Source organism: Pristiophorus japonicus, chromosome 17, assembly GCF_044704955.1.
Source record: "Pristiophorus japonicus isolate sPriJap1 chromosome 17, sPriJap1.hap1, whole genome shotgun sequence".
Taxonomy (NCBI): domain Eukaryota; kingdom Metazoa; phylum Chordata; class Chondrichthyes; family Pristiophoridae; genus Pristiophorus; species Pristiophorus japonicus.
In genome coordinates, this window is record NC_091993.1 from 124,600,676 (window position 1) to 124,623,308 (window position 22,633).

Here is a 22,633-nt window from a genome sequence, read left to right on the forward strand (position 1 = left end):
TTTCCAAACGCCACATCCCTCAACCTAGATTATGTGCTCGTGTCCCGGAGTGTGGCTTAAACACAACCTTCTGACTTAGAGGTGAGAGTGGTACCAACTGAGCCACAGCTGACATAGTGACATCTCCTGTAGGTGAATAGCCCTCCAACATTCACATTGCAGGAAAGACGTGATTGCACTAGAGAGGGTACAGAGGAGATTTACGAGGATGTTGCCTGGACTGGAGGATTTTAGCTATGAGGAAAGATTGGATAGGCTAGGGTTGTTTTCTTTGGAACAGAGGAGACTGAAGGGAGACTTTATTGAGGTGTATAAAATTATGAGGGGCCCAGTTAGAGTGGATAGGAAGGATCTATTTCCCTTAGCAGAGGGGATAACAACCAGGGGACATAAATTTAAAGTAATTGATAGAAGGTTTAGAGGGGATTTGAGGAGAAATTATTTCACCCAGAGCGTGGTGGGGGTCTGGAACTCACTGCCTGAAAGGGTGGTAGAGGCAGAAACCCTCACCACATTTAAAAGTACTTGGATGTGCACTTGAAGTGCCGTAACCTACAGGGCTACGGACCAAGAGCTGGAGAGTGGGATTAGGCTGGATAGCTCTTTGTCGGCCGGCATAGACACGATGGGCCGAAATGGCCTCCTTGTGTGCTGTAAGTTTCTGTGATTCTATGATGATTAATGGCCAGGATTACACACGAACAAAGACAGGCTGGGCAGAATGCCACAGATGAGCCAATCCGTACCATAAAGAGAGGACGGGCGGGAGAAGATTGTCAAGAGTGTTTTCAAATGCGACGCAATTTGATTTTTTTGTGTGTTGCTGTTGTTTCAGGACTCGGGCGATAAGGAGCAACAGCAACGTACCAACAAACCAGGCTCCACCGTGGCCAGGCAACATCACCACCTGCTGCACTGCTTGGAGAGAACAACAGTGAGTCTGCCGATCCCTTACCTCTCCTACGCAGGACTACCCGGACCAGAGGCTTAAGGAGCAAGAGTAGGCCCTATGGCCCCTCAGGCCTGCTCCACTATTCAATAAAATTGCAGCTGATCACCTCCACTTTCCCACCCGGTGATAGAACCTGGGACACGAAGGTTCCCGCCCATATCCCTTGATTCCCCATGATTCCAAAAATCTATCGATCTCATCCTTGAATATACTCAACAACTGAGCCTCCACAGCCCTCTGGGATAGAGAATTCCAAAGATTTACCACCCTCTGAGTGAAGGAATTCCTCCTCATCTCAGTCCTAAATGGCCAACCCCTTATCCTGAGACTGTGACCCCTGGTTCTAGACACTCCAGCCCGGGGAAAACATCCTCCCTGCATCTACTGTGTCAATTCCTCTCAAAATCTTGTATGTTTCAATGAGATCACCTCTCATTGCTCTAAACTCCAGAGTACAGACCCATTCTACACAATCTCTCCTCATAGGACCGCCCTCTCATCCCAGGAATCAATTGAGCGAACTTTCGTATATCCTTGGCAAGGTTCTATCCCTGCCAATGATACCCCAGTACAAATTCTAAACACTCAAAGATTCAGTACACCAACTTTGTCCACATTGCCCTTATGTCTCTGCCCCATTGCCATGTCATGCGTAAAAAAATCTTCACCAGAAACAAAACCTGTGATGTTAAACTGTGTAACCCGTAGCCTGCAGGTGATATATGTGGCTATACCTCATTTAGATTGCAGCAGAAGCAACTCAAGGGTCAACTTTTGATCAGGTCCCACATGGCAGACTGGTCAAAAAAGTAAAAGCCCATGGGATCCAGGGCAAAGTGGCAAATTGGATCCAAAATTGGCTCAGAGGCAGGAGGCAAAGGGTAATGGTTGATGGGTGTTTTTGTGACTGGAAGGCTGTATCTAGTGGGGTCCCACAGGGCTCAGTGCTGGATCCCTTGCTTTTTGTGGTATACATCAATGACTTGGACTTGAATGTTGGGGGTATGATTAAGAAGTTTGCAGATGACACTAAAATAGGCTGTGTGGTTGATAATGAAGAAGAAAGCTGTGGATTGCAGGAAGATATCAATGAACTGGTCAGGTGGGCAGAACAGTGGCAAATGGAATTCAATCCAGAGAAGTGTGAGGTAATGCAATTGGGGAGGTCTAACAAGGCAAGGGAATACACATTAAATGGTACGACACTGGAAAGTGTAGAGGAACAAAGGGACCTTGGAGTGCAGGTCCATAGATCCCTAAAGGTAGCAGGCCAGGTAGGTCCAAGTCAGCATGGATTTGTGAAAGGTAAATCATGCTTGACAAATCTTCTAGAATTTTTTGAGGATGTTTCCAGTAGAGTGGACAAGGGAGAACCAGTTGATGTGGCATATTTGGACTTTCAGAAGGCTTTCGACAAGGTCCCACACAAGAGATTAATGTGCAAAGTTAAAGCACATGGGATTGGGGGTAGTGTGCTGACATGGATTGAGAACTGGTTGTCAGACAGGAAGCAAAGAGTAGGAGTAAATGGGTACTTTTCATAATGGCAGGCAGTGACTAGTGGGTTACCACAAGGTTCTGTGCTGGGGCCCCAGCTGTTTACACTGTACATTAATGATTTAGATGAGGGGATTAAATGTAGTATCTCCAAATTTGCGGATGACATGTGGCAGTGTGAGCTGTGAGGAGGATGCTATGAGGCTGCAGAGCGACTTGGATAGGTTAGGTGAGTGGGCAAATGCATGGCAGATGAAGTATAATGTGGATAAATGTGAGGTTATCTACTTTGGTGGTAAAAACAGAGAGACAGACTATTATCTGAATGGTGACAGATTAGGAAAAAGGGAGGTGCAACGAGACCTGGGTGTCATGGTACATCAGTCATTGAAGGTTGGCATGCAGGTGCAGCAGGCGGTTAAGAAAGCAAATGGCATGTTGGCCTTCATAGCAAGGGGATTTGAGTACAGGGGCAGGGAGGTGTTGCTACAGTTGTACAGGGCATTGGTGAGGCCACACCTGGAGTATTGTGTACAGTTTTGGTCTCCTAACCTGAGGAAGGACATTCTTGCTATTGAGGGAGTGCAGCGAAGGTTCACCAGACTGATTCCTGGGATTTCAGGATTTACCCATCAAGAAAGACTGGGTCAACTGGGCTTGTATTCACTGGAGTTCAAAAGAATGAGAGGGGACTTAATAGAAACGTTTAAAATTCTGATGGGTTTAGACAGGTTAGATGCAGGAAGAATGTTCCCAATGTTGGGGAAGTCCAGAACCAGGGGTCACAGTCTAAGGATAAGGGGTAAGTCATTTAGGACCGAGATGAGGAGGAACTTCTTCACCCAGAGAGTGGTGAACCTGTGGAATTCTCTACCACAGAAAGTTGTTGAGGCCAATTCACTAAATATATTCAAAAAGGAGTTAGATGTAGTCCTTACTATTAGGGGGATCAAGGTGTATGATGAGAAAGCAGGAGTGGGGTACTGAGGTTGCATGTTCAGCCATGAACTCATTGAATGGTGGTGCAGGCTAGAAGGGCCGAATGGCCTACTTCTGCACCTATTTTCTATGTTTCTATGTTTCTATGTTTCTATAATGTGGTTCAGAAGACATATGGAATACTTGCCTTTATTAGTCGAGGCATAGAATGCAACAGCAAGGAGGTTATACTTGAACTGTATAAAACACCGGTTAGGCTGCAGCTGGAGTGCGTGCAGTTCTGGTCACCACATTACAGGAAAGATGTGACTGCACTAGAGAGGATACAGAGGAGATTTACAAGAATGCTGCGTGGACTGGAGAATTTTCGCTATGAGGAAAGATTGGAGATGCTGGGTCTGTTTTGTTTGGAACAGAGGAGGCTGAGGAGAGGCCTGATTGAGGTGTATAAAATTATGAGGGGCCTGGATAGAGTGGATAGGAAGGACCTGTTTCCCTTGGCAGAGAGATATCAACTAGATTTAAAGTAACTGGGGGGAGGTTTAGAGGAGATATGAGGGGAAATGTTTTCACCCAGAGGGTGATGGGGGGTCTGGAACTCACGGCCTGAAAGGGTGGTAGAGGCAGAAACCCTCACCACATTTAAAAAGTACTGGGATGTGCACTTGAAGTGCCGTAACCTACAGGGCTACGGACCGAGAGCTGGAAAGTGGGATTAGGCTGGGTAGCTCTTGGTCGGCCGGCGCGGACACAATGGGCCGAATGGCCTCCTTCCATGCTGTGAAATTCTATGATTCTATAAAAGGTCCCCTAACCCATTGAAACCCGTCCCTCTGGTACCCTCAGACTGGCATCCAACTGAATTTCGAGCCCCTTCAAGGCTGCGTCGGCCGTCGCTTAATCCGGCCTATTATTCCAGACCTTTATCCCCGTTCCCCTTTGTATGTCCTTCAACGCCTAGGCCCTGGATTCAGAGACAATGGGGAAGAAGCAGGTGCGGGTTGGGGTTCTCCCGCTCCTGTATCCTGTTCTTACAGGGTTTTCTTGGCTCTTTCAGTGAACCCCAGCTGAAACCTCACTTCCCCGCCCCCCCCAACACCCCACCCCCCCCCCCCCCCGACCCCCGGTGCCATGGTATAGATGAGACTGAATGCAGAATGGATCTGACAGAAATCATCATCATAGTCAGTCCCTCGGAATCGAGGAAGACTTGCTTCCAGTCTTAACGTGAGTCCTTGGGTGGCTGAACCGTCCAATACGAGAACCACAGTCCCTGTCACAGGTGGGACAGACAGTGGTTGAGGGTAAGGGGTGGGTGGGACAGGTTTGCCGCACGCTCCTTCCGCTGCCTGCGCTTGATTTCTGCATGCTCTCGGCGACGAGACTCGAGGTGCTCAGCGCCCTCCCGGATGCTCTTCCTCCACTTAGGGTGGTCTCTGGCCAGGGACTCCCAGGTGTCGGTGGGGATGTTGCGCTTTATCAGGGAAGCTTTGAGGGTGTCCTTGTAACGTTTCCTCTGCCCACCTGGGGCTCGCTTGCCGTGAAGGAGTTCTGAGTAGAGCGCTTGCTTTGGGAGTCTCGTGTCTGGCACGCGAACAATGTGGCCCGCCCAGCGGAGCTGATCAAGTGTGGTCCGTGCTTCAATGCTGGCGATGTTGGCCTGGTCGAGGACACTAATGTCGGTGTGTCTGTCCTCCCAGGGGATTTGCAGGATGAATGCAGAATGGATCTGACAGAAATACATGGACCTGTGCATCTGCCCGTCGGTTTCCCCGCATGTCAATTTTAAAAATCGATTAAATGGACATGCCAGGCAGTCAAACCCTGATGCACCCATGTCTCTTTTTCCGGGAGGTGCTCTTGGAGGGGAGGAGGGGGGGGGGGGGGTCAAGGATTCTGTACCTGTAGAGAAGGTGGCCAGTTTAGCAACTGTTGTCTCCCCTCTCCATCAGTCGTGGCTCAGTGGGCAGCACACTCACCTCAGAGTTAGAAGGTTGTGGGTTCAAGTCCCGCTCTAGAGACCTGAACATATAAATCCAGGCTGACACTCCCAGTGCAGTGCTGAGGGAATGCTGCACTGTTGGAGGTTCCGTCTTTCAGATGAAACATTAAACCGAGGCTCTCTCAGGTGGACGTAAATGATTCCATGGCACTATTTTGAAAAAGAGCAGGGGAGTTATCCCCGGTATCCTGGCCAATATTTATCCCTCAATCAACAATACTAAAAGCAATTATTTAGTCATTATCACATTGTTGTTTGTGGGAGCTTGCTGTGCGCAAATTGGCTGTCCGCGTTTCTTTCATTACAACAGTGACTACACTCCACAAGTGCTTCGTTGGCTGTAAGTGCTTTGGGGCCTCCTGATGTTGTGAAAGGCGCTATAGAAATGCAAGTCTGTCTTATTTCCCTCCAAAGGCGCTGGCTCTTGCTGGCCTGTAGATCCACAAAGTACTAGCACTCTTCCTGAGCACCACCAAAGTGATCCTTCTCCACGTGTGAGTCTGGGCAGCTATTTAACCATGGGGGGCATACCAAAGCCAAGCCCAAACCTGCCCGCACCCACATTGGTGCACTTTTCAACATAAGGCACTGGATGATGATCAGGAGCAGGAACCTCTGGCTTTACCAAGGGAACAGACAGAAAATACAATTCAGTGATTGAGGGGTCTCAAACAAGGGGACATAGATAGAAAATAAAGTGTAAGAGATTTGGGACAGAGAGCGGGAGAAACAGTTTGACACAGAGGGTTCTGAGGCTGTGGAATTCACGAGCTGAGTTCGTGATTGAAACAGAGACTATGTTAACATTTAAAAATGGGTTGGCCAAGTGTTTGAAAGACAGGGGGATAAAGGAATATCGGAACAGGGCAGGTTGGTGAAATTAGGATTGCTGCTCGTGTGGAAAAAAAAAGGAAGACTTGCATTTATATAGCGCCTTTCCCAACCTCAGGTTGTCCCAAAGCGCTTTACAGCCATTGAAGTACTTTTGGAGTGTGGTCGTTGTTGTAATGTGGGAAACGCAGCAGCCAACTTGCGCACAGCAAGCTCCCACAAACAGCAATGTGATAATGACCAGATAATCTGTTTTTGTGATGTTGATTGAGGGATAAATATTGGCCCCAGAACACCGGGGATAACTCCCCTGCTCTTCTTCAAAATAGTGCCACGGGATCTTTTACACCCATCTGAGAGAGCAGACGGGGCCTCAGTTTTGCATCTCATCCAAAAGACGGCACCTCCAACAGTGCGGCACTCCCTTAGCACTGCACTGGGAGTGTCAGCCTAGAGTTATGTGCTCAAGTCCCTGGAGTGGGACTTGAACCCACAACCTCCTGACTCTGAGGCGAGGGTACTGCCCACTGAGTCAGGGCTGACACAGTGGAAGATGAACACTAACACAGACTGGATGAGCTGAGCAGCCTGCTACGTGTTATAACTTCTATTTTATTCTTAGTTGCCTCTTCCGTGGCCAAGAGGTGCTGAGGCTAACAGTTCGAAGGAGAACCCAGTCAATCCTAACTGAGAACCAACTAACGTTGCAGACACCGTGTTTGCTAACCTTTATCCAAAAGCAGACAGTGAACAGAAATAAACTCATTAGAATACAAATGAATAATTAAAGAAAGCTTTCTGAGTGGATCCGAATTCTAGGTGATGGCTTTCTCTGCTCAGTTCCTTGGTGTATTCTAAGGAGCTGGTTCCTAAGAAATAGCTCTGGCCAAAATGACGATCTGAAGACAAAGGTCAAAATGGAGGTTTGTGGAAAGGGGGCAGGAATTTTCCTGTATTATCAGACTCACTGTAAGATACCCTCGTTGTGTAGGCATAGGATTAGGATTGGGTTCAATCTCATACGATTAAAATTTTTGTCTCCTTTTACTTACCGATAGCGTGTAGATTTGTTACTGTGGGTAGAAATAATTGAATGGTACAAAGGTGCTCATTCCCAGAATGCTTTAGGGGTTTAATGTGTCAGGGCACAGTTTAGCGGCTGATGCCGTCTAAGTGTTTGCCAAACGACAGGATGTGTAAGAGTCGTGACTCTTGACTCATTTTCATGGTCACCATTGGGAAACAAGACAGTCTTGCGATAAGAAGTGGAGATAGGATGGAAAAACAAGTTGGCATCTGTTGTTTTGAAGGAAATACGTCCTTTCTGGGAGTCTTATTCACAATAGGACTTGTCTTGCCGTAATGAATTAGCACTGACGATGTTAGTGAGGGTGGTAATTGCCCCTATTTATAGACCCTTGGCGCCTCTGGGGGGCACTAACGGGGCACAATGGCATTTTCACCCGGGGGCACTAGAGCCTCTGGGGAAATTGCCTCGGGTGTTTGGGGGGGGGGAGGGCGCTGTCCTGGCCGCGCTGCGCCCTGCGATTAGCGCCCCGGGCCGGCGCACAACCGGCAATGATGTCCGTGCCGCCGACCCCTTTGTGCCCCACGGGAGGTAAATTGCCCCACGGGTCGCGAAGCTGGCAGACCTCCATTGCCAGGGCGCCCCTTAAAGGGAAGGCCTTTAACCCCCCCCCCCCCGGGCTGCCATTTTAATTTGCCGGCCGACTCTTGCGTCAGCCCGACCAATGGCGGCCCTGGGTGCCAGGCGGGGCTGCTGGTCCAGCCGATCGTGTCCCTGGTGGCTGGCCACCAAAGGGTTTTCAGAGTACGCAGTGGCCCTCCCCTTTCATTGTAGCGCGTCAGCGCTACGTGGCTGTTTCGTGTCGCGCTGGTCTCCTCGGTGCGGTGCCAGACCCAGCATCACGCTGCCACCTGGGAGCACCCCCTCCAAGGAAGCAGAGAGCATCAGAGGCAGCGCTCCCCACCCTGTGAGGGACGGTAAGCCCAATTCCACGGTAGGGGCAGGACTTGCGGGGCCGGGCAATAAAAGTCCCCACCCCAGAAGGACACCGTCCTCAATCAGGCTGAGGGGCAATTTAGCACCCCCCCCCACCTTAAGCTTTTCTTGAACAAGTTGTAGAGAGAGTCGGGTTCGAAAAGAACGACAAAATACACCCAGGGCAAAGAAGAGGGTAATATTGTTTATTTCTCTCTATGTCTTCTGCATAAAAACATTTGTGTCAAATACACCATCCGGGGAAAATCGCAAAACTATATTTAGGTGTCGGAACTGAACTACTTACATAATGGTTCTCCCAAAATGCATCGCCACTGTACTTGGGGTTGCCAAAATTGGGAGAGCTGTCCCACAGGCTAGTCAAGCAACAGCCTGATATAGTCACACTCACAGAATCCTACCTTTCATCAGACTCTCGGGGAATCCAGGGAGATGGGGATTGGGCAGGAAAGTAGAATGGAGTGTGAAATCAGCCATGACCTCACTGAATGGCGGAGCAGGCTCGAGGGGCCAAGTGGCCTCCTCCTGCTCCGATTTCTCATGTTTTATTTGCTATAATCCCATCTGCTGTGAATCAAAGGCTAACAATTCCCTGCCATTGAATATTATTTACAGAGAGTTGCACCACCAAATGTGATGGCTGTAGATTAGGTTCTACAAATTAATGTATTTAAGACGTTAACAATGCCGCTGTCCCCTCCTGGGTTGTGTTAACATTCAGAAGACTGTAGCTGCTGTTCTGGTGAGAGATGTAACATTCAGACCGTGAAATGGTAAAAATTAGGGAAAATGAGAAAAGAGAGGGGGAAAGGAATTGGCCATGTGGCTGTTTGTGAGGACTGCAGGAAGATATCATCGGACTCTTTATATTAACAATTTAGACTTTGGAATCAAGAAGAAATTTCTTTACCCAGAGAGTGGTGAGAATGTGGAACTCGCTGGCACAGGGAGGGGTTGAGGCAAATAGTATCGATGCATTTAAGGGGGAGGCTAGATAAGCATATGGGGGAGAAGGGAATAGAGGGTTATGCTGATAGATTTAGATGGGGAAAGACGGGAGGAGGCTCGAGTGGAGCATAAACGCCGGCATGGACTGGTTGGGCCGAACGACCTGTTTCTGTGCCGTATGTGCTGTGTAAGAGCTGGAAAGTGGGATTAGGCTGTATAGCGTTTTGTCGGCCGGCACTGACACGATGGGCCAAATGGCCTCCTTCTGTGTCAAATCTCAATGATTCTATGATTTACTAAAAAATACATTTCAAGCTAATCATAACCCTGTAAAACCTTCCGTCCTCCATTCACTTACTACAGTCCAGTCTTACCTTAAATAAAGTTTTCATTCAAATTAGCCAACATTCTAATCTTTAGCAATAAATTCTCATTTTGCTGTGATTGAAATTGCTTAATTCAAATGATTGGACTATTCAAAATTCTTTAAGCATGAAAACAACTTTGAATTATCAGCAGTAATGTGTATTAGCAAAAATACTCACTGTGGGTATAAAACAGGTCTCTTAGCAACCAGGGAGAAATATAGGGAAGCCTGTCACTGGATTCCTCAATTATTTAGTTGTGTTTCTCTTCTTGAAATTCGCTGTCACAAACTCCCTCCAATAGAAAGAAAGACTTGCATTTCTATAGCGCCTTTCACAACCACCAGACGTTTCAAAGCACTTTACAGCCAATGAAGTACTTTTGGAGTGTAGTCACTGTTGTAATGTGGGAAATGCAGCAGCCAATTTGCGCACAGCAAGCTCCCACAAACAGCAATGTGATAATGACCAGATAATCTATTTTAGTGATGTTGATTGAGGGATAAATATTGGCCCCAGGACACCAGAGATAACTCCCCTGCTCTTCTTCGAAATAGTGCCGAGGGATCTTTTACATCCACCTGAGAGAGCAGACGGGGCCTCGGTTTAACGTCTGATCCGAAATACATCAGCAGCCCAGCGTCACACCTGAGCCATAGGAGGCAGGACAGTCACCACCTCGAACCGTGCTGCACTGAGTCCGTTGATCTCGGCCAGTGCGATGGGGGGATGGTCACATGCCCAGCAGCTTAGGAAGGGGTGAGACAATAGCCCAGAGTTCCTTATCCAAATCATTACCCAGCTGCAAAGTGCGCGTGTGTGTGTGTGTGTGTATAATGGAAGAGGACAGGTCAGCTTAGGAAGGAACAAGAGAATAACCCAATTTTTCTGGTCTTGATCACAATCCAAAGTGTGTGTGTGTGCATATATGTACTTGTGCGTGTGCCTGCGCATAGGTGTGTGTACACTTCCACGTGCGTGTGTACTTGTGCATGCAGGTTTGTAGTGGTGTGCTTGTGCTTGTACTCGCATAGGATTCCGTGTCCACGTGTGTCATGCACACGTATGAGTCATGGGATAGTCTCCCTCAGTGTCTGTTGACAGTCACAAGTGAACGACGCCTCCTTGGGGTGAGCTACTGGACATCGGAGTTAGCTCCTGCAGCCATGTCTCGCATGTCCCAGCATGCCCCAGATGTCCCAGCATGCCCCACATGTCCCAGCATGCCCCACATGTCTCAGCATGTCCCACATGTCTCCGCATGTCCCAGCATGTCCCACATGTCCCAGCATGTTTCAGCAACTTCAATCGAAGAGTGAAAACAGGGTGAAGAAAAATTAAAGTTCAATAGCATAATATCAACTTGTACTGCGCTATGACCTCTGTGCTGCATGGCGCTAGGTATATACTGCATAATTTCATTCCCACTTATAAAACTATTAAAGTCTATTTTCCATAATAGGACGAGATGGATTGGCAAGCTCAAATGGACTCAGAGTTCTCTGGGGAGGTGGCTATCCCTGACTAAATGTCTCCTGATGTCTTCTATATTCTAGTCTTAGTCGTAATAAAATCTGCAGATAACTCAAATAGAAAGCGGGAGCCAGTGAGAAGAGAATAACACGCTAATGGTGTTCATTAGTGCTTGTTATAGAATCATAGAATCATAGCCCATCGTGTCCGCGCCAAAGAGCTATCCAGCCTAATCCCACTTTCCAGCTCTCGGTCCATAGCCCTGTAGGTTACGGCACTTCAAGTGCACATCCAAATGTGGTGAGAGTTTCTGCCTCTACCACCCTTTCAGGCAGTGAGTTCCAGACCATCCCCACCCTCTGGGTGAAAAAAATTCCCCTCAAATCCCCTCTAAACCTACTAATTATTTTAAATCTATGCCCCCTGATTGTTGACCTCTCTGCTAAGGGAAACAGGTCCTTCCTATCCACTCTATCCAGGCCTTTCATAATTTTATACACCTCAATAACATCTCCCCTCAGCCTCCTCTGTTCCAAAGAAAACAGACCCAGACTATCCAATCTTTCCTCATATCTAAAATTCTCCAGTCTAGGCAACATCCTCGTAAATCTCCTCTGTACCCTCTCCATTGCAGTCACATCTTTCCTGTAATGTGGTGACCAGAACTGCATGCAGTACTCTAGCTGTGGCCTAACTGGTGTTTTATACAGTTACATAAGAACATAAGAAATAGGAGCAGGAGTAGGCCATACGGCTCCTCGAGCCTGCTCCGCCATTTAATATGCCGATCATGGACTCGGGTCCACTTCAGGTCCACACTTCTAGCATAATCTCTCTATTCTATGCCTTGGCTAATAAAGGCAAGTATGCTTTATGTTCTATACTATACTATATATTCCTATTTCTCTATATGGTCCCTACCACTTACTGTGACTTGCCCGCTGTATGTGTTGGCCGATTTACCTGTTCAACATCTTGTTTTCTGCCCTAAAGCTATTAAATGTAAACAAGATTCCATTGTACTTTGCAAATTCACCGTTTCATATTCCAGGCATGCTCGAGTGCTTCCCACTTAGAGCCGATTAAGTGTAAAAGTTAATTGCACTGTAATGTGTATGAACTATTCACCCAACACCTGCTGCAGCCCGAAATAGCCAGTGTGCTTCACACACCACCAGCCCGACTTTGTAATTAACAACAGCGGTCATGCAAAATTGTTTGCGCTGGTTACCCGATTTAAGCGCGGGCAGTGCGGACTGTAACTCGATTGCCAAAATCTGTATCAGGGACATGTTACTGTCTTTGTGACTGAATAGATCAGTACCGCCTGTGAAACAATCGATCGGCAGTCACATGGCTCTGGTTGGGGTGGAGTGTAGAATGTTTCAGTGTAAGGGGTGTCGCAGTTGTGTGGGGGGGGCGGACTGGTTGGGCTGGGTGCTCTTTACCTTTCCGCCATTGTTCATTATATGTAACCTTCAGGGCTGCTGACCGAGGGCCGTACAGCTCTTTGTCGGCCAGCGGGGACACGATGGGCCGAAATGGCCTCCTTCTGCGCTGTAGGTTTCTATGTTTTTAAAATAAGGAGGTGTTGCCCTTAGGAAAGTCACTGGTGCCTCAGAACTGTGCAATTAAATTATTAAGGGGCATCAAAGAAAATCGTCAAATATTCTGCAGGCATATAAATAGTAAAAGGAAAGTCAGGATGGGAATAGGGCCACTAGGGACGGACAGGATAAACCACAGACAGCGATAAATAATAAATAATTATTTTGCCTCGGGTTTTGATAGCGTGGTTACAGAGAGAGTGTTTCTACTTATGGGGAATTGCAAATCCAGATGCCATCAATATAAGATAGTCACCAAAAAATCCAATGGGGAATTCAGAAGTTCTTTACCAAGAGAGCGGTGAGAATGTGGAACTCACTGCCACAGGGAGGGGTTGAAGCAAATAGTATCGATGCATATAAGGGGAGGCTAGACAAGCATATGGGGGGGAAGGGAACAGAGGGTTATGCTGATAGATTTAGGATGGGAGGAGGCTCGATAGGAGCATAAACCCCGGCATGGACTGGATGGGCCGAATGGCCTGTTTCTGTGCCGTATATCCCGTGTAATTCTATGTGAAATAAAATGGCTGCCGGCGATATTAGCGGCTGAACTCTTACAATTTTGGTGTGGTATCCCACTATCCGTCATTGTCACATTAACCCATTTATTTGAATTGCCAATGTGAATTTGCCTCGTCTTGTAGAAGAATCCAAAACTGGAGGTCATGAGTATAAGGTAGTCACTAATAAATCCAATAAGGAATTCAGGAGAAACTTCTCTACCGATCCTGTCCTCCCACATTGCACACGCCTGTGGTTAAAATGTGGAACTCGCTACCACAGGGAGTAATTGAGGCGAACAGCATAGATGCATTTAAGGGAAAGCTGGATAAACACAGTACAGGTCCGGATAGCTTCTTACAAGGTGGTCGTGTCCAAGACAATAATAGCAAACCTTCAGCTGGTTATCATGCAGTACTCTGAAGTACTGCACTCCTTCCATTGTCTCAAATTTCATGCTAGAGGGTAATGACTTCACCCCCTCTGGGAAACCGCACTTTTACATAACGGGTTCCATTGGCTACCCGCGTTCCAGGATAGTATCTCCTCTTTATCACTGAGCAAACTTTAATGTCCCACAACTCCAACTTTTTTATTTATACCTCGTCCTCAATATTTATTTAAGAATGAGACCACCACCTCTTCAGAGTACGGCAGAGATACAAATAAGTCCTTCTCACCAACCTGCAGGCTCAGTAAAAGTCTATCCACCTCCTCTCGGCCACTGACCATCACTTCGAACCCAACATTCAGCTTTGGTCGGCAAGCAAAGCAACTTCCCTCACCGCAGTCCTCATGTGCTGCCTGGATAATATCCCAAGCTCGCATCTCCTTATCCTGGCACTGAACCACCACCGTGTTTTCATTTCCAAATCTTCTGGGGTCCCAACCCAAATCTTTGAGCTTTTTATTCTCCGTTGCCCCAATATTTTCTCCCTGTAATGTATTTGCTTCATGGGTTCTTTGCTTAAAAATTCATAGCAACACATTGCTATTAAGAACTAGTTGGTTTATTAACAAAAGTTTAACAATCGCACTACACATTAACAGTTCATCCACTAGGCTCACAACTGCATACCTCATCATGGATGACCTAGACCCAACTGGCTGGGGTTTTATTGAGTCTTGTGAACATCGCGTGACTGGCTAAGCCACTCACAATGCAACAGCTTTACAACTATTTTGTGTGAAACTATAATTCACGTGCCCCCTTATTAAAGAGGCACTAAAACCGACAAATTAAACAAATTAATCTTTTGATGTCAATGGATCAAATTAAAATTTGGTTGCCGGGGGTGATGATGCGCTCCAGTCCCTCCGGCGCCCACCTCTCGCAGAAGGCCATGAGCGTACCAGTGGACACCGCGTGCTCCATCTCTAAGGACACCCTGGCTCGGATGTAACCGCGGAAGAGAGTCAGGCAGTCAGGCTGAACGACCCCCTCGACCGCCTGCTGCCTGGACCGGTCAATGGCCACCTTGGTCAGGCCCAGGAGCAGTCCTATGAGGAGGCCCTCCGATTGTCAACAGCTCTGCAACTCTTTTGGAGTAAACAATATTAAACATTAAATCGTGCCCCCCGATCTGGGGGACACTCCAAACATTTCCCAAGGCCATTTTTTTTTTTTTTTGTATTTTTGTAGGTTTTTTTTGTGTTTTTTTTGGGGGGCTCTAAAACCATAATTTTCAAGTGCCCCCTATAAAAGGGGAGGGGGACACTAAAAACCTGGCAATTAAAACAAAATAAACTTTAAAACATGTAAAATCAAATTAAAATTTGGTTGCCGGGGGTGATAATACACTCCAGTCCCTCCGGCGCCCACCTCTCGCGGAAGGCCGCGAGCGTACCTGTGGACACCACGTGCTCCATCTCCAGGGACACCCTGGCTCGGATGTAAGCGCGGCAGAGAGGCAGGCAGTCGGGCTGAACGACCCATTCGACCGCCCGCTGCCTGGACCGGCTGATGGCACCCTTGGCCGTGCCCAGGAGCAGTCCTATGAGGAAGCCCTCCAACCTGTCAACAGCTCTACAAACCTGTGGGCATACTCACAGGTGCATAAATTACACACACCCCGATTAAATCAATCCTGGGAACATTGTCCTCTGAGAGGCCCGGCACTCTGAAAAACTTCAAAAAAAAAACCAAAAACCCACCACCAAACTCACTCCAACTCCTAGCAGTAATCGAGCACCCAGCAACACCGACTCAATCCTAGCCCCTCCCACCCAGAGCGTGTTGCCCATTGAGCCACAGCTGACTGTGCAATGCTGTGTAAAATATCTCCGATTCCAATCACATTGCATTGGATCAGTGTCACTGGCTGCATTTACAGCTGCACTGTTGTTGAGCGATGTGTAATCAATTTGTAAAGTACAATCGATTATTACATGTTACAGGAGACAAATTAAACTTTAGGTTTTGATGTTAATATGTGTTGGAGGAACGGCTGTGCAGGCGGACAGAATGGATTTGTATGATACAATGGAATGATCATGATGTTGTAAATTTTCTTAATGCTCCATAAATATTATTATTAATTTTTTTAAATGTGGGTAGCACTCTCACCTGTGAGCCAGAAGGTTGTGGATTCAAATCCCACTCCAGGGACTTGAGCACAAAAAAAATCTAGGCTGACATTCCAGTGCAGTGCTGAGGGAGCGCGGCACTGTCGGAGGGGTAGTACTGAGGGAATGCTGCACTGTCGGAGGGGCAGTACTGAGGGAGTGCTGCACTGTCGGAGGGGTAGTACTGAGGGAGTGCTGCACTGTCGGAGGGGTAGTACTGAGGGAGTGCTGCACTGTCGGAGGGGCAGTACTGAGGGAGTGCCGCGCTGTCGGAGGGGCAGTACTGAGGGAGTGTTGCACTGTTGGAGGTGCCGTCTTTTGGATGAGACGTTAAACCAAGGCTTTGTCTGCCCTCTCAGGTGGATGTAAAAGATCCCATGGCATTATTTTGAAGAAGAGCAGGGGAGTTATCCCCGGTGCCCTGGCCAATATTTATTCCTCAATCAAAAAAAACAGATTATCGGGTCATTATCACATTGCTGTGTGTGGGAGCTTGCTGTGCGCAAGTTGCCTGCCGCATTTCCCACATTACAACAGTGACTACTCTCCAAAAGTACTTCACTGGCTGTAAAGCTCTTCAAGACAGCTGGTAGTCATGAAAGGCGCTATATAAATCCAAGTCTTTCTTCCTTTTAATGAGAACTTTAATGTCATCCCAGGATGATTTCAGATTTAATGTCATCCCAAATTGCATTTCACAAAGAATACAAGCTTGGCATCACTTCAGCATTCTTCTCAATTTGTTTTCTTCTCTCTAACTCTTCTGAACTGTAATTGTGTCTTGCAGTTTAAGTTTTCTTTGGCTTCCCGTTAGTTGATGAGTAATGACATGTTGTCAACACCCAACAATCTGATTAGACAGTGGAAAAACTCTTGTGAAGTGTGATTGACCTGTAATTATCGGATCGCTGTGTAGCGTCTTCTCAAGTCAATACATTTTCAAAAAAGATCATAGAGCTTACCTTTGTCTTTCATTCATCCAGTCTACTCTCAGTTCATAACTTATTTATTTATCGAAACATGTTTATCATACTAATTGATCTCTTGTGGCATTGTGCCCTAGGGAGTGACGATCAAATGTAGCCTTTAAGCTGAAAGAAGATTACAGAGGAACGTAGGAACAGGAGTAGGCCATTCAGACCCCCGAGCCTGCACAGAAGACCCATCAAGTCGCTGGAGATATATCACCAATGATGTGTCCGCAAGATCCTGCAAATACCCTGGGAGGACAGGCACACCAACATCAGTGTCCTCGACCAGGCTAACATCCCAAGCATCGAAGCAGTGACCACACTCGATCAGCTTCGCTGGGCAGGCCACTTAGTTCGCATGCCAGACACGAGACTCCCTAAGTAATTTCTCTACGTGGAGCTCCTTCGTGGCAAATGAGCCAAAGGTGGGCAGCGGAAACGTTACAAGGACACCCTCAAAGCCTCCCTGGTAAAGTGCGACATCACCACAGACACCTGGGAGTCCCTGGCCCAAGACCGCCCTAGGTGGAGAAAGTGCTTCCGGGAGGGCGTTGAGCTCTTCGAGTCTCAATGCCGAGAGCGTGAAGAGGTCAGGCACAGACAGCGGAAGGAGCGCGCGGCAAACCAGCCCCACCCACCCCCCTTCCTCCGACGAATGTCTGTCCCACCTGTGACAGGGTCTGTGGTTCTCGTATTGGACTGTTCAGTCACCAAAGAACTCACTTTTAGAGTGGAAGCAAGTCTTCCTCGATTCCGAGGGACTGCCTATGACGATGATGATGATGCCAATCAATTAGTTCATGGCTGATCTGTATCTTCGCTTCATTGGTTGCACAACCTTTAACACCCATACCTAGCAATCTCAATTTTTGCATTTTCAATTCACCCCCAGGTGCAACAGCCTTTTGTGGGAGGAAGTTCCAGAGTTCCACTACCCTTTGTGTGAAGAAGTGCTTCCTGACATCACCTCTAATTTTAAGGTTAAGCCCTCTTGTTCTGGACTCCCCCCACCAGAGGAAATAGTTTATCCCTATCTACCCTAACAAATCCTTTAATCGTCTTATAAATCTCAATTAGATCACCTCTTAATCTTCCAAAATCAAGGGAATACAAGCCCAGTCAATGCAGACTATGGGATAATTGGACTCAAATGTGCAGATGTAATTACCAGGCTCTCTTGGTGCTGTACGCAGTCGACTGCTGCCTTGAAATCGAGGAAAGTGACTCTCCATATCCCTCTGGCAGCCAGCTCTTGCATCCATGTCTGGATCAAGCCTGCGATGAGGTCTGGAGATGAGCTGTTCTGGCGGGTGTTGGTGAGCAGGTTATTGCAGAGTAATGGTGCTTGATAGCGTTGTTAACGGCTCCTTCCATCACTTTACAGCGATCAGGAGAAGGCTGACAAGGGCAGTAACTTGTCCAGGTTAGATTTGCCCTGCTTTTTTGTGGCTGGGTGGACACACCTGGGCAATTTTTCACATTTGGTCATGGCCCAGTTTCACAGCTGCAATGGAATAACCTAGCTGGGGAACAGAGGAACAGGAGGGGGCCATTCAGCCCCTCGAGCCTGTTCCGCCATTCAATTAGATCACGGCTGATCTGCGACCTAACTCCATCTACCCATCTTTGCCCCATATTCCTGAATACTTTTGGTTAACAAATATCTATTAATCTCAGATTTTAAATTAATAATTGATCTAGCATCAATTGCTGTTTGCAGAAGAGAGTTCCAAAATTCATTGAAACATAGAAACATAGAAAATAGGTGCAGGAATAGGCCATACGGCCCTCGAGCCTGCACCACCATTCAATATGATCATGGCTGATCATGCAACTTCAGTACCCCATTCCTGCTTTCTCTCCATACCTCTTGATCCCTTTAGCCATAAGGGCCACATCTAACTCCCTTTTGAATATATCTAACGAACTGGCCTCAACAACTTTCTGTGGTAGAGAATTCCACAGGTTCACAATTCTCTGAGTGAAGAAGTTTCTCGGTCCTAAATGGCTTACCCCTTATCCTTAAACTGTGTCCCCTGGTTCTGGACTTCCCCAACATCGGGAACATTCTTCCCGCATCTAACCTGTCCAATCCCATCAGAATTTTATCTGTTTCCACTCATTCTTCTAACTTCCAGTAAATATAAGCCTAGTCGATCCAGTCTTTCTTCATATGTCAGTCCTGCCATCCCGGGAATCAGTCTGGTGAACCTTCGCTGCACTCCCTCAATAGCAAGAATGTCCTTCCTCAGATTAGGAGACCAAAACTGTACACAATACTCCAGGTGTGGCCTCACCAAGGCCCTGTACAACTGTATATTCAAATCCTCTCGCTATGAAGGCCAAGTGTGTAGAAGTGTTTCCTAATTTCACTCCTGAAAGGTCTGGCTCCAGAATATGGCCTCTAATTCTAGAATCCCCAACCAGAGGAAATAGTCTCTCTCTATCTAACCTATCTGCCCCCCTAATATCCTGGAAACTTTGATCAAATCACCCCTTAACCATCTAAGTTCCAGGGAATACAGCCCTATTTGTGTAACTTGTGTAAAGGCCGGCGGAGGCGGATAATTCTGGTTTGCAGGTCTTCAGCTTTACAGTGAGATTTTGTATTGGAGAAAGGGAGGGAAGGGGAGGAATTAAAAAATCCAAAATGGAAAATGCCTTCATAAAGGTCACGGTTTATGTATCAGGAAAACACAGAGAGCGAGATAGTCTGGCAGTGATTACAGGGTTGCACTGTAACCTCGGGAGTGGAGGTGATGGTCGGGGTCCAAGAACATGACGGAGAATTGCAACCAATCTGAGCCCCGTCTTCTATCTTGCTTTTCTTACGGGTGTGTCCGAATCACAATGCTGAGATCAATACTTGGAGTTCAAAATTGTACAACTGATGTATTTTGTTGTCTTCTCTTGGTCTTGTAGGGATTGTCGTATTTGTTGGATGATCCTCTCTTATCAGTCCGAACATGTGCCTCTACCAAGGTAAGTCTCACTCCGCCATGTTCCCTCGTACCCTGGCCTTGTGATTACCCCCAGTGTTTCCTCGCTGTGCTTTTGGTGACTGTGTTGTGTGCGCTTTTGCCAATCTCCAAAGGACCTTTCTAAGAAGAACCTCTGCTCACTGTGTCTTAATTGGAAGAATTGGTATTATTTGGGGAAATTATGCAGTGATACATTTTATTGTGTCTACTAAGAACAACAACTTTCATTTATATAGCACCTTTAACGTACAAAACATCCCATGGCGCTTCACAGGAGCGTTATCAAAGACAAATTTGACACCAAGCCACATAAGGAGATATATTGGGCCCGAATTTGATGATGGACCCCCCCCGCCCAAGTGTCGCCCAAAGTGCCGCCAAGGTCCCTGACGGTTCTTTGGGCGGGGTTTTCATCGGCGAGGTCCCTCGAAGGTCGGCGGGAATGGACGACTTACGTCGCCAATCTGGACGGCAGTGGGCAGGAGGTCTCATTCTCAGCCGGCAGAGGCGCTTAGCGCCCAAGTGCCGCCGGGGATGGAGTCGGGGCCTGCGGAGAGTTGAAGACCTGAAAAGCAAAAAGCATTAAAAAAAAAACCATCTGAAGACCTTCAGGGAACCCCCATCCAGGTAACTCCCTGTAAAGAAAAAAAAATGACAGAAAATGCACTTACCTTTTTTTCAGGTTCTTCCGACTTACCATCGGGGACAGACCAGCCTCCAGCCAGCGGTCCGCCCCCCCCCCCGTTCTCCCGCCGACTCCCGCCCGCATCATTATCGCAGCTCGGCGGGCGGGAGCTCAGTTGTACCACCCGGCCGTCCGCTGACGTCGGCGGGCGTTATCCGCCGCCTCTCCCCTCCCGCCCGCTGCAGGCCACGTCAAAAGTGGCACTGGGCGGTTGGACGAGAGCAGTGGGTGCCAGTCGGCGGCAGTGGACAGTTAGCTCGTCAATTTCGGGCCCGTTAGGACAGGTGACCAAAAGCTAGGCCAAAGAGGTAACAGGCTGAATTTTAGGCTTTTGGCTTTTTGGGGGCGAAAACGGAGGCGGGGGCGGGAAAGTTACCGGCCGGGAATAGTTTGCGTTTGGTAAGGAGGTTTGGGCAGCTGGGCCCAGGGGGCGCAGCGCAAAGGGAGGCGTTGTACACCTCTCGTGGCGTGAGGATGGGTAACTTGCGAACTAAGCTGCCGGGCCGGGAGCGCTCCGAGAGAGGCCTGAGGGGGGGGAAGAGGGGGAAAAAGCCGGAAAAAAAACCCACAAAAACATTCCTAAAACATTGCCCACGCCACCACAACTCAAATCGCACAAAAAATCAAAACAAAAGATATTCGCACTTACTCTAGTCGTATTTTACCTTCCTCTCCACCGCCGAGCATGGCTGGACCGTTCCGATTTCCCGGGCGGTCAGTGCGGGGCGCGCTGTGGGGCGGACGGGTCGGGCAGGAGCTCAAACTCACGCCAGAGTCGCACCCAGGGGCGTTGCACACGGGGCGCAGCTCTTCCCCGACGCTCCTGCTCCGCGCTGCCGCAAAACGCGACCCGAGGAGCGCGGCAGGGCGCTGGAGACCTCGCGGCCGCCATTCACCCCACTCTGGGCCGAAACCCCCCAGCGCAAAGGACCCGAAGATCCAGCCCACTGTGTCTTAATTAAAGGGTTTTAAAGAATGAGTATTATTTGGGGAAATGGTGCAGTGATACATTCTACTGTGTGCATCAGCAACAACTCCTTGCATTTATATAGCATTTTTAACGTAGCACAACATCCCACGGTGCTTCACAGGAGCGTTATCAGACACAAATTTGACACTGAGCCACATAAGGAGATCTTAGAGCAGGTGACAAAAAGCTTGGTCAAAGAGGGAGGTTTTAAGGAGCATTTTAAAGGAGGAGAGAGAGGCGGAGAGGGAATTCCAGAGAGGAATTCCAGAGCTCAGGGCCCAGGCAGCTGAAGGCACGGCCGCCGATGGTGGAACGATTCTTATCGGACATGCACAAGAGGCCAGAATTGGAGGAGCATAGAGATCTCAACGACTCAGCATCCACAACCCTCTGGGGCAGAGAATTCCAAAGATTCACCACACTCTGAGTGAAGAAATTCCTCCTCATCTCAGTCCTAAATGGCCGACCCCTTATCCTGAGACTGTGACCCCTTAGTTCTAGACTCCACAGCCCAGGGGGAAACATCCTCTCTGCATCTACCCTCTCAGGATCTTATATGTTTCAATGAGATTATTGTGTTCCTAACACAGATGGGGCTGCACACAGGGAGGTTAAAGTAACAATGACCTCAGTCTTTATTAAGTCACTCCAGAGTGAGGAACAGGCCTTAGGGGCCGGCTTATATACAGTGCACCCAAGGGATGCTGGGATCCCTTGGGACTTCAGGGGATGCGCTCCCTGGTGGCGGAACATGGGAGTGCATGCTTTACAGATACACAACATCGCTCCCCGGCAAAGTCAAAGTGAAAACTATTTACAAGGTGAGGTGGTCGGGAGCCTTTCTTTCCCTGGTGGACCGCCTCGGTACAAATGTCTGTTCTGGTGTGTTGGTTGTGCCCTCGCTGGGCTGGCATGTTGTTGGAACTGCAGGGTTGCTAGGTGAGCCTGGCCTTGCTGGACTGTTGGGCGTGATGGGTTTGATTTCCTGGTCCGGGGTGGTGTCGTTGATCCTTTGGGTGTGTGTTGTGGGCTCGAAAAAGGTGATGTCTGCTGTGGGTTGTTCAGGGCAGTCTGTGAACCGCAGCCTCGTTTGGTCCAGGTGCTTTCTGCAAATTTGTCCATTGTCTAGTTTGACTACAAACACCCTACTCCCTTCTTTAGCTATCACCGTACCCGCGATCCACTTGGGACCATGTCCATAGTTTAGCACAAACACAGGGTCATTCAGATCAATTTCCCGTGACACAGTGGCGCGACCATCGTTTACATTTTGTTGCTGCCGCCTGCTCTCTACCTGATCATGCAGGCTGGGGTGAACCA

The 22,633-nt window shown here is 48.1% G+C and overlaps 1 protein-coding gene across 2 annotated transcripts in view; it reads left to right on the forward strand.

The window, feature by feature from the left end:
* The window catches only part of kcnd3 (potassium voltage-gated channel, Shal-related subfamily, member 3), a 407,742-nt gene that overhangs the window by 368,392 nt on the left and 16,717 nt on the right, over nucleotides 1–22,633 (forward strand). Inside the window, exons 4-5 of one of the 2 annotated variants that reach the window (XM_070859491.1) lie at nucleotides 836–934; nucleotides 19,600–19,659. In XM_070859491.1, coding sequence (XP_070715592.1) covers nucleotides 836–934; nucleotides 19,600–19,659 — 159 coding nt within the window. The remainder of the gene's footprint in view (nucleotides 1–835; nucleotides 935–19,599; nucleotides 19,660–22,633) is intronic. The other variant, XM_070859492.1, reaches the window with a different exon arrangement.